General features: G+C 42.2%; 1 protein-coding gene across 1 annotated transcript; it reads left to right on the forward strand.

Annotated features, from left to right (window-relative positions):
* The first annotated feature begins 8,367 nt into the window (after positions 1-8,367).
* Positions 8,368-11,737, forward strand: LOC147893875 (protein NRT1/ PTR FAMILY 8.1-like). Its single transcript, XM_087385870.1, has 4 exons — positions 8,368-9,073; positions 9,311-9,528; positions 9,639-10,201; positions 10,409-11,737. The coding sequence occupies exons 1-4, from the start codon at positions 8,896-8,898 to the stop codon at positions 11,334-11,336; spliced, it is 1,887 nt and encodes a 628-aa protein (XP_087241996.1). The 5' UTR covers positions 8,368-8,895; the 3' UTR covers positions 11,337-11,737.
* The last annotated feature ends 480 nt before the right edge of the window (positions 11,738-12,217 follow it).

Consider the following 12,217-nt stretch of genomic DNA (forward strand, 5'->3'; position numbering starts at 1 on the left):
ATGGTAAATCTATATGTAGCTTTTCTCTTTCTCACCACCACAATGACTTCATAATCAACATAACTTCTCTATGATCTCTATGAAAGACACCTTTTAGTATGGTTGATTCTCTCAAAATTGTGCTTAAATTTTCATCAAAGAATGCTTTTACTATGGCCCACATGTTTGAGATTACTCCTAGCTCTTCACAAGATGGAGCATTTTCTTATGTGCCATGTGTTGTCAAACCATTCAATATGATTGCCATGTGTCATTACCTCATTCAGCTAGCTTCTTTTTAATATGAAATAGATGTTGATCAAGTCTCTTTTACTATTGAAACAACATATGATTAATTTGGAGGAGGCTTTAAATAATAAAACCTTACTAATGTCTATGATCCTCCTATGATCCCAAGGCCAATGATGGCCTATGTGAGTGATGAAAGTCATTAATTATAGTAATGATATGAAATGGGACATTAAAGACGATGGAACACAATGCTTATGGCTTGAGGAAGGATGAGAGCAGGTCACAAATGCACATCCACAATCTAAGTTCACTCTTAGGATTTGTATTAAAAATTGTACTATTGGCCAACACAACATAATTTGTTTTCAGATTTTAGGCATTGGGCCCATGGGCCTTGCTTGTCTAAGCCAGCACATCTATGTAGTTATTGTTGTAGTTGTAGAGATCAAGTAGAGAATATAGACACTACTATGGGAGAGTGGGCAATGAAGCCATCCAGATCCTCAGGTCATATTAGAGGCTCCCAATAAGTCTTGACTTTCAACTTTGCTTAAGGGACTATAAAACATCAAGGATCTATATGGTAGGACTTATAGCAAGCAACATGGAAAGACAGAGTAAAAGAAGTCATAAATGGACTTTCAACAGGGAGTTTAATGGTGTGTCTTCATTGCATATAACTTGTGGTACTTATATCACTACTACACACGGGCCTTGTTCCGACAATTATGCGCCGACGTTTAGCGCGCACAGTGCACTAATCATCGATATGTACAACAGGATTAAAAAGGTCAGTGTACACCAACCTTTTATAGAAGTGTTAATGGTAGGTATATACTGACTCAATATAAGGTCGATATAACTTTAATAAAAGTATAATGGTCGGTATATACCGACCAATGACAGAAGTGTAAAGATCGGTATATACCGACTCTAAGACACTTTCCTATACCGACCTTTAACAGAAAGTGTTTTGCCTTATACTGACCTTAAATAGAGAGTGTTTCCCAATGACAAAAAAAATTCTTTTCATACATGTTTGATCCTTTAAAAGAATAAAAACACAAGAGCATGCACATCAAGTTTGAAGCTCCTATATTCATGTCCAAGTTTGAGATTAAAAAATTTAATCAAGAGCATTTACATCAACGGCTTTATCCTGAGCTAAGTCGTGCACACTAAACAAGTCAATCTCTAACTCTATTATTACAAGTTGATCTCCTATATCATCATCATACTCTAGCATCGTACGTTCTTTAAAAAATTCGGGTGATTCTTGATCGTCATCTTCTTCCTCAATATCATGATCTCCATCTTCCTCTCGTAGGATGTCATTATGTGCATCTTCTTCTTGGCTCATATTGTGATCTTCATCTTCTTTGCTAGATCCATTTGGATCAATTGGATCTAGCATTGGTAGTGGCATCCCCATATCCACATCTCTATCTTCAAAAACCTATTTACTTCATGGTGCAACTTGGATCACGTACCACCATCTTGGATCATAACGATCCGGATAAAGAACCACCTATATTGAAGATGGGTGTCAAATGCCATCAATTATATGAATTTATGCTTAAGTACGTACGAACATGTATCGATTGATCTTTAAAAATGAAAGCATTTGATTAATTAAATCATTAGTATGCACCTACTCAGAATAGTTGGAAAGAACAAAAGTATCACCTTCTTTGGTGGAGTCTATCACGAAGAAACCACTACTGTCTTTCCTCACTGTAGCATGGGGATGGTTGTAAATAGTTATAAATCATTTTACATCAAAAATGAAAATACTAAATCATCTAAAATCAATTTCATAGATTTTGTGTATGGTCCCCAATAATCCAACTACAAGGAGAGAATATTGGTATCCGAAGCACTTGCTCGGCTATCTTGTGTGAAGTTAGCCATGACTCCACAATCATATGTGTCTCTTTTTGAATCGATGTGTTCCATGTGAAAATGTCATCCATATGACCATAATGCAATGTACTTTTTGTACTGCAAAAGAGCATCATTAAAACAATGAGAATGCATCTATTTTATAGCATATATTGCCACAAAAAACTTAATTATGTCAAGAGGTAAGAAACTTACATACATCATACATCCAAATGAAAACTCTCACTTGCACTTGTTTATTGTCTCTCCATCATGTTTGGCTTTACGTAGAGCCAGTTGTTGCCAATCAAGTGACATGTGAGTCGGGAGAAGGGTGATATCCCGTGGATATGGTTGCGCTCACCTGTGCATGACTCTGAATCTCATCCTTGCACTTATTCTTTCTACTTTGGCCACTTCATATCTCTCAATCCACTTCTGCATCTCCTTGCTATTGAGGATACAAAACTTATTGAATTTCTCCATTTGCTCTTCACTCATCTTTCTTTCAATCCCTTTTCCTTGGGGAACCTTGCCAACGATGCGATCATCATCCTTGTTATGCCAAACCTGTGGCAGATTGAGATCCATGGATGCAAGAAACTCTGTTATATATACTAATGACTCTTGCACAAGCCATCCCTTTGCCATGCTTGCTTCTGGTCTTGCTATCTACCTTACAAATCCCTTCAAAGTTTTCATAAACCATTCGAGAAAAAACATCCACCGACTATGAATGGTACCTGCAATGGCCACCGTATCAACTATGTGCACAAGCAAGTGCACTTGAGTTATCATAATGCTCGAGGGAAAGTGCTTCTCAAGCAAGCACATGGCTTCGATGGAGTCCACCCTATCCTTCTCAATCCTTAATATGGGGATCTCTTTTTGAGATATCCACGTATTTCACATGCCCATGTAATCTTCGTAATCTTTCTATGGATTTTCAACTTAAATTGAAGAAAATGTAATCAATGTGAGCTGATAGTAAGCATACCTCACAATACCATTGATCTTGAATATAGCATTTCTAACATCTTCTTGTAAGCACCCTTTTAATGTAATTGGGAGGATGAATTATCCAAGCAACAAAGAAGTCATGTCAATAATATAACATAATCATAATTACACTAATATAATGCATCACCAATATCACTGGCCATACACTGTAAGAGGTGTTTCTGAGACCAAATGGGTTCAGACCGTCCATACCCAATCCAAGTCTCAAGCTCCTAGGTTCTTCCTTGAAGCTTGGCCATGTGTCTTCAATATGCTTCCACGCAGGAGAGTCCGCGGGAGTTCTCCACTTGCCATCGGTTGATCGATGGGAGGAATGCCATGACATGAGCTCTACAATAGATTTGCACTTGAACATAGGTTGGATGCGAGGGATTATAGGAAAATGTCGCAGAACCTTACGAGGCATGTCCAAAGTTTTGAGATCTTCTCTATATCTTGCCTCTCCACAAGTAGGACACTCTCTTGCATCCTTATGTAGTTCACGAAACAAAACGCAATCGTTGACACATGCATGGATGCGCTTGTAATCTAATCCGCCAAGAGAGGTCACATGTTGCCTTGCCATATCTCTTAAGGTCGGTAATTTATTCTCCCTTGGAAGCATTTAACACAATAGCCTGCACATGAAGACCATAAATGAGGAAAAGCATTCGAGTAATTGACCCGCTAGCATAATTCACCATGTTTGCAAAATAGACTTTAAAGCTTACTTGAGTAATGCATTCAAACTTGCATTGCTCCATCCATAGATGGTTTGCAAGTTTAGTAACTCAAGGGAGGCACGTAGAACAAAGAATGTGCACCCCTCAAACAGTGGAGTCGATGCTGTAGTAAAAAGATCATCCTACTCCATGCTATCATCCCTCCCTTGATGGACATATAAATCCCGCACCATATCATCAAACACCTCCTCCTCCACGGCTTCATGAGGTAATGGCGAAGGGCTACTATCACCATCACTCCATGCATCCATAACGGTCCCTCCTGAAGATCCCACCTCATATCGCTGACGCTTCACTTCCTCACAGCGAGCATAAGGCAACATATGCGGGTGTGGCACTGCATCCTGTATCAAATTAAAACGGAATCATAACTCAAACATATGAACACCCATAGGTATCTCAATTAACCTTAACTTACAAACCCTTACCATGTTTACAGTCGCATCCCATTCTCCATACTTTGAGATGTGATTGAGTGTAATCCTGCGTGCACGATACATGTTTCCTCGACATCGATCACACATACATTTGATTTTTTGCTCCAACCACATTTCGCAATGATGGATACGAAGGGATTCATCCTCACTGGAGCTACTTGTTGAAGATGAAGACATCCTACAAACAAACAATCCAAAAAATTTTGCATTTCTTCAAATATTTAATTTTAAACTCTGTGGCGCATCTAAAGCCGCGTCTGTCTGTTCTGTGGTGCGCATCTACAAGTGCATCTTTCTGTTCTATGGCGCACGTCTAAAACCACGTCTAATTTGTGTATTTAGACGCGTATATAGACGCGCTATTAGACGCATCTATAGACGTGGCTTTTAAATCTTCTTTTAGCATGCTCGCTTTGCTTTTCTTCACATTACTTATACTTCGCGCGGCTTGCTTGCTTCGCTATTAGTAGAGCTACAGTTTCGATACTTAAGAAGAAGGCACCCACACTTACTTCCAAGCTTACACTTAAGAGGAAGGCACCCACGTGCTTACTTCTAAGCTTAAAGGAGAAGAGGGCGAACAAGGAAGAGAAGCAACTTTGAAAAAGGAGAAGAACCTTCCATACCTCTATCCAAGGTAAGTCTTTTTGCAGTTGATCTTTTTTGGAAGTTTGGTCTCTTTGGATTTGTACTTTCTTGTATCCAAAAAACGCATGATTTGGGTATCTGTGTCACGTTTTAGTATCGGGTGCATGTCCTTTTCTACTTTTTAGAAAAGTCCGTTTGTTAGAGTGTGTCTATAGGCGTGTCTCAGAGCGCGTCTAAAACTGCATCTACAGGCACGTTTAGACGTGCGTCTAGCCTGTTTGCAAACACAGACAGCCGCATCTATAGACGCGCTGTTCTACGCAAAAATAGACGCGCTAATCAGACACGTCTATAGATGTGCTCCGACAATAATTCTCTCTTCCCTTCCCCTTTCTTCTCAGCTCATTAGTAATCGTCTTTTTTTCTTTTTTCTAGTTCATCATGTGGCCAGGAAGCGTTTCGGGCTCACTTGATCTCCGGGAGTCTATTTTTAGGGACTTATATAACCTTTTAGGGCACCCTCCTAGTCCTGAGGAGTTATACGGGTATATGACGTGTACTCTAAACACCCCCCAGGAGTCGGCACTACAGACTCCAAACCACTCCACACCAGCTGTGATCACAAATTATATTGCTTATGTAGTTTATTAGGAGGTTGTTTCTTTGTACTAATCCCTCCGTAAATTATGTCGTCTTGTAGCTTGATATCGTGGGTAGATATCCTACTCCTGTCGAGACAGCCTACCACCGCCACCGTCGCAGAGGAGATACATGGAAGCACTTCTATCATGACGGGTTGATTACTGAGGAGCAATATATCCAGGCTACTGGAGCGGCCCCCGAGGTATTTGAAAGTAATTAAATAATGTCAATATTATAAGGAAAGATTTGATTTTTCATACATTGATATATGTTGTCCCTTGTTTACAGGTCCCTGCACAAGACGACGAGGAAGAAGACGAGGAAGGAGGTGGAGAAGGGAGCGTAGAAGGGAGCATGGAAGGGAGCGAGGATTAGTCGTAAAAGTAGTGCTAGCTACTCTTTTTTGTACTTAAAGCCACTGGCTTGGCTTCGTGCCTCTTGTATATACACTCCTCTTATTTTTTGTACTTGCAGCCACATGACGTGGCTTAGCTTCGTGCTATATGTACATACAAGCACTTTTTGAGCTTTCAATTTTATTGCGTTTTAGAGTTGTAATGTTTTATTTGAAATTGTAACTAAAATGCGGTTGGCTATAAGAATTGAATTACACAATGTGGAAATGGGATTCTTGTAAGTATATAGCATACACAACATACATAGCATTCTGTAAATTTAAAAAAAAATATTAGCGCGTCTATTAGTGCGTCTATAAACGCGTCTATATATGCATCTGTCTGTTCGAGAAGTATCCATTTGTGCATCTATAAATGCGTTTATAAGACCGTTTAAAAACACATCTATACACGTGTTTAATGATGCGTCTGTCTGTTTTTTAAATTTTTAAGCAGAGCGTCTATTTATGCGTCTATACGCACGTGTCTACTATATAGACGCACTATTAGACGTGGGTCTCTAGACATAAAAATAGATGTGCTCATAAGTTTTTTATTTAGTTCAGTAAACACGTCTGTGTGCGCATCTGTAGGTGCTTTGTCTTGTTATGAGAAGGGAGCATGGAAGGGAGCGAGGACGTGGAGAACTTAGATTAGTCATAGAAGTAGTGCTAGCTACTCTTTTTTGTACTTAAAGCCACTGGCTTGGCTTCGTGCCTATTGTATTATACACTCCTCTTATTTTTTGTACTTGAAGCCACATGATGTGGCTTAGCTTCGTGCTATATATACATACAAGCACTTTTCGAGCTTTCAATTTTCTTATGTAACGTTCTATCAATTAATGCCTTGTGAACTAAACATTTTGGAGTTGTAATATTTTATTTGGAATTGTAATTGTCGGCTATAGACGTGCTTGCAAGAGTGCTATTTAAAATGCGGTTGGCTGTAAGAATTGAATTACACAATGTGGAAATGGGATTCCTGTAACTACATAGCATACACAACATACACAGCATTCTGTAAATTTAAAAAATATTATGTAGCACGTCTATCAGTGCGTCTATAAACGTGTCTATATATGTGTCTGTCTGTTCGGGGAGCGTCTATTTGCACATCTATAAAAGCGTCTATAAGACCATTTATAAATGCATCTATACACGCGTTTAACGATGCGTCTGTTTGTTTTTTAAATTTTTTAGCAGAGCATCTATTTATGCATCTATATGCACGTCTATACGTGCGTCTGTCTATTATATAGATGTGCCGTTAGACGCGGGTCTCTAAACACACAAATAGACGTGCAAATACATGCACCTGTAAGTTTTTTTTTAGTTCAGTAAATACGTATGTGTGCACGTCTGTGGGTGCTTTGTCTTGTTGTGACTAATAAGACTAATGACATCAATATTGCATGAAATCACCCATATTACTATCTATATATCATGGGAAAAAACACAAGCTTAGTTAAGCGTCCCAAACTAAATATTTTCTCAAACCCTCATGGCATTATGGATTACTTTGCCAAAATTTCCAACTATGACTTCATATGAGGAATTAATTACCTTAAAGAAGAAATACAAAATCACAAATGTGAAAAGAGTGATCTCTCTTTCATTCTATCCTGATCTCTACTCCGCCTGCCCACTTGTGAAATCTCTATTTCACCGCCGCTTGACATTCAGTGTATCGAACGAAATATGATTAGGGACCTGTTAGGCAACGAGGAAGGAGACGGAAAAGAAGGGGGCATCGACTGGGTCACGGGTGGAACTTCGAATACTGAAGCTACTGTGCGATCGAGGACGACGGAGGGCCATGGGAGAGTATGTTGGTGCCATGATGACGAGCAATATAAAGGTCGGTGGCCGGCAAGTCCGTAGGCTAGGCAAAGAGTCGACGAGGACTGCGGTAGGGGGCCAGCAGCCGAATGTGAGAACAGTACAGCACGAGATGTTAAAACAGTATTGGGCCATGGTCTGATTTGGCAATGGGCAAATGGAAGGGAAGGCATCATCTGAGAGCTAGATTCTGGAGGGCAGGTACGTAGCCACGAAGGGAAGCAGCGGTGAGGTTCTGCGATTTTCAGCGGCAGGTGATCAATACTGATGATTGATGAAGTTACATGGGGAACAGAGTCAACAGACAATCAGTGCTCTATGGAAGACTATGGTAGATAGTAGATACTGCTCATGATCGTTGCGATGATGAGGGTGATTCAGAAACATCATCTACGGCAACAAGGAAAGATCAGTCGTAGAGCCGTCACCTACAGTGATGCTGAGTCTGCAAAATGCGCACCATCAACTTTTACGGCAATCTCTTTTGCGACAAATCAGTGATGGATGGTAGGTAGATAGCTATAGATACTTGTGATTATCGTTGTAGCATTAATCACAGATCATCACTTATAGCAGCTGCAAGGAAAGAAGAGTTCGTAAAGCCATCAAATACAGTGATTCTTATCTGCAAAATGCGAATCATCAACTTTTGTCGCAATCTCTTGTACAAGACCACCTAAGTCCTCCACTGTAGAAGCTGCTTTTGCTCAGTCTCCTATCCACAGCTGCTTCCGGCCAAGCTTTCCCTCCCTTTATATAATACCCTCAACCTCGCCTTACCAATCACCCTCACCCTCGCCTTACCAATCTTCATCCGGAATCAATTCCTTTCTCATTAGTCTTTCGTTACCATTCCGGAATCCGTCCTCCTTTCCCGTTTTCCTCGCTTCTCCTTTATTCTGTTCCCACCTCCTTCCAACTTGCATTCTTCATCACACGTCCTATCTCTAGTCATCGCGCGCCGTCCGTTCCCTCCTCGATCCGGCCAGTACATGATTTGCCTTCATTTTTGACGCGTGAATTTTCGTTTGCTGCCTTCCACAGCCTCGTGCCCGTTCCTTGGGTTCTCTCTCCGGTCCAGAAAACCAGCCGTGGTGGAATCTTGCTCCCTGGATTTTGTTATTTAGCTCAGCGAACCATGCCGCCGTTTAAAATCTTGAACACTTCACCCGACAATGCGGCACAGCAATTCGATGGAAGTAAGCATAGCCAAGGATATGTAAACGATCTGGCCCAAGATGGCTCCGTTGACATGCAAGGCCGGCGTGTTAGCCGCTGCAGGACGGGTGGTTGGAAGGCCTGTGTTTTTGTCATAGGTAGACTTTGAGAAGATCAACCAATTCGTCTCTGATAACTTATAAGCTTCTTTATATTGCAGTCCTTTTAGATATCCAAAGCACTTTCGAAAATTATTAAAAAAAAGGCGCGGAGGCCCTAAATGTACAGCATACAGCGAATCAATTTTTCTTCGTAATGAATGTCAATTAGCATGCAATGTGAGACATACAGAGTCTAGTGTTTGAATTCAAACGTCTTTTATTGTCTGCGTGCAGTGTTCGAGCTAAGCGAACGGCTAGCCTACTACGGCATTGCAGCAAATTTGATAATCTATCTGACGAAGGAACTGCACCAGGGCTTAGCTCCATCAGCAAGAAACGTGAACAACTGGGTAGGAGTCACCTATATCGTGCCTCTGGTAGGCGCTTTTGTTGCAGATGTATTTTGGGGACGATATTGGACTATCGCAGCCCTTTCGATTGTCTATGTGCTGGTAAGAGCCTCAATCTAGATTGCATCAGAGAATTCAATTGGCAATACACTCGAGTGTTTGACCTACTCGGAGATGAGTACTCACCTGTTTCATCCTCTTGCCATCCGCAGGGACTGGTTTCTTTGGCTCTCTCAGTATCAATCCGGAGCCTGAGGCCCCCGAAGTGTACGAATCTAAAGGCAGCATGCCCAAAAGCAAACTCAGCGCAGCTGGGCGTGTTTTTCTTCTCTTTGTACCTCATCTCCGTTGGCACGGGCGGAGTGAAGCCATGCCTCGAGGCCTTCGGTGCAGACCAGTTCGACGAAGCAGACCCCTCCGAGAGAAGAAAAAAGAGCTCATTCTTCAATGCGTGGAATTTTGGAATCACGCTTGGGGCGCTGGCAGCGTTCAGTGGGCTCGTTTACGTCGAAGACATAAGCTGGGGGTTAGGATACGGGATATCGGCCGGAGTGATGGGGTTAGCGGTGTGCATCTTTTTCGCCGGAACGCGACGCTACAGACACAAGAGACCCGGGGGGAGCCCGCTAACGAGAGTACTTCAGGTGTTCGTGGCCGCCATTCGGAAGTGGAGAGTGCAGCTACCGACGGACGGAAGCCTGCTGCATGAAGTGAGCGCGGACGAGGAGTCTTTGAGGATTGGGAGACGCCAGCTGCTGCATACTTCCGGCCTCCCGTCAGTATTCTTTTCTACCTTCCATAGCTCTGATGCAGTGGAGTACTGGAAGGGTCGCCGCTCACAGATAGCTAGATAGATCGAGAGAGAGAGAGAGAGAGAGGGGGGGGGGGGAGAGATTTGTTTGGCCTCGTGAACATCCACGCTGGTGAATTAGAAGCTTTCTCATCATCCAATTGAGCTGTTGGTATGGCTTTCTCTGTTCAGGTTTCTCGACAAGGCAGCTGTGAAAGAATCCGAGCTCGATGGAACCAAGAATGGCGCAGCAAGCCGCGACATCAGTCCCTGGAGATTGTGCACAGTGACACAGGTCGAGGAGGTGAAGCTCCTCGTGCGGATCGTTCCCATATGGCTGTCCACCTTCATGTTTGGAGTTGTAGTGGCGCAAAACAACACGTTCTTCACGAAGCAGGGCAGCACCATGGACAGACATTTGGGTCCGCGCTTCATCATCCCCCCGGCCTCCGTCCAAACCTTCATCACCATCGTGACCCTCGTCTCCCTCCCCCTCTACGATCGCATTTTCGTCCCGGCCGCTCGTCGCCTCACCGGCCACGAGCGCGGCATCAGCATCCTGCAACGCATTGGCGTGGGCTTGTTCATCTCCGTGCTGTGTCTCGTCGTTGCAGCGGTGACTGAGGTCAAAAGGCTCAAGGTCGCTGCTGATCACGGGTTGTTGGACAACCCAAAAGCAATCGTGCCGCTGGGCATAGCGTGGCTACTACCTCAGTACGCATTGATGGGATTGAGCGATGTGTTTGCGATGGTCGGGATGCAAGAATTCTTCTACGATCAGATGCCGGATGGGTTGAGGAGTTTGGGGATGGCGCTGTACTTATGTGCAGCGGGGATGGGGGGGTTCTTGAGCAGCGTTCTGATAAGCATGGTGGAGAAGGTGAGCAGCCATGGCGGCAAGCAATCTGGATGGTTTGCTGCAGACAATCTCAACAGATCTCATCTCAACTATTTCTACTGGTTGCTCGCTGTACTCAGTGCTCTCAATCTGCTGACTTTCCTGTTGATTGCCAGCTTCTATACCTATAAGAAGCCAGAGAACTTGACTCTCACATATTCTTCATCTTCTGGCTATGATCCAGCTGCTCCTCAGGACCTCCCTTTGAACCACAAACACTGATCACCCTCCCAATCATTCACTAAAGAATATGTAATATAGCACTTAGCATTCAATAGAAGGGCTTTTACGTGCCTTTACACAAAATAAGTTTGTTGCTAATAAGGATCTTCTTTTCCATCACAAAGCTCATCGCCCTTAGAGTCCACTTCTCAATATATATGATACACTTACATTAAATACAAGGGGTTTTATATTCTTGTGCAGTCACAAAGCATATGTGCTCTGATCAGCTCAAGCGTAAGGGTTTGATTTTTCTTGTGGAGTTACAAAGAATATACTTCCTATGAGCTCAAGCCTACATTGCTCTCTCTTGAGGACCTTGCTTTCAACCATAAACATTGATCATGATCACCCTGGGGTTTCACACGAGAATATGTAAGAGAGCACTTGCATTCAATGGAAAGGGTATGTAAGATAGAACTTGCATTCAATGGAAGGGGTTTAGCTCTCTTGTGGCAATTACACGAGGATTACACATAGTATATAACCGTGATATATAAATATCCCCTTGAGCACACTCATGCACTATATAGGATTTTTACATGTGAACCGCCAATGACTCATCATCTTTTAAGCACTATTGTAGTTGCGACATCCCAAATTTGGACTAGTCACTTGATTTGATGAACATCCTAATTCATCGCTCCTTAGTCTCAAACTTCCACTTAGGGTTTTTTCTATAATGTTTCTTTTTTTTTTTTTAATTGTATTTAATTCCATAAATCCCGAATTAATTCTTTAAAAATGTTATTTCTTATCAGGTCAAAGAAAACCTAAAAACTTACTACCTTCCACAAGGGCTTTGCAAATCCCTTACGGGATCTGATCTAATCATATAAGGGACCTCTAAACTCATCTATGGGACTTCAAATCCCTTGTGG

This window comes from Dipteris shenzhenensis, chromosome 15, assembly GCF_047967505.1.
Source record: "Dipteris shenzhenensis isolate YYH24624 ecotype China chromosome 15, Dip_SZ_1.0, whole genome shotgun sequence".
Lineage (NCBI taxonomy): Eukaryota > Viridiplantae > Streptophyta > Polypodiopsida > Gleicheniales > Dipteridaceae > Dipteris > Dipteris shenzhenensis.

Excerpts from the sequence above, each read along its gene's own strand:
- LOC147893875 (XM_087385870.1), top strand. The coding sequence starts at position 8,896 with ATGCCGCCGTTTAAAATCTTGAACACTTCACCCGACAATGCGGCACAG. Across the intron at positions 9,074-9,310 it reads GGCCTGTGTTTTTGTCATAG|TGTTCGAGCTAAGCGAACGG; the intron begins GTAGACTTTGAG and ends GTCTGCGTGCAG. Across the intron at positions 10,202-10,408 it reads CTGCATACTTCCGGCCTCCC|GTTTCTCGACAAGGCAGCTG; the intron begins GTCAGTATTCTT and ends TTCTCTGTTCAG.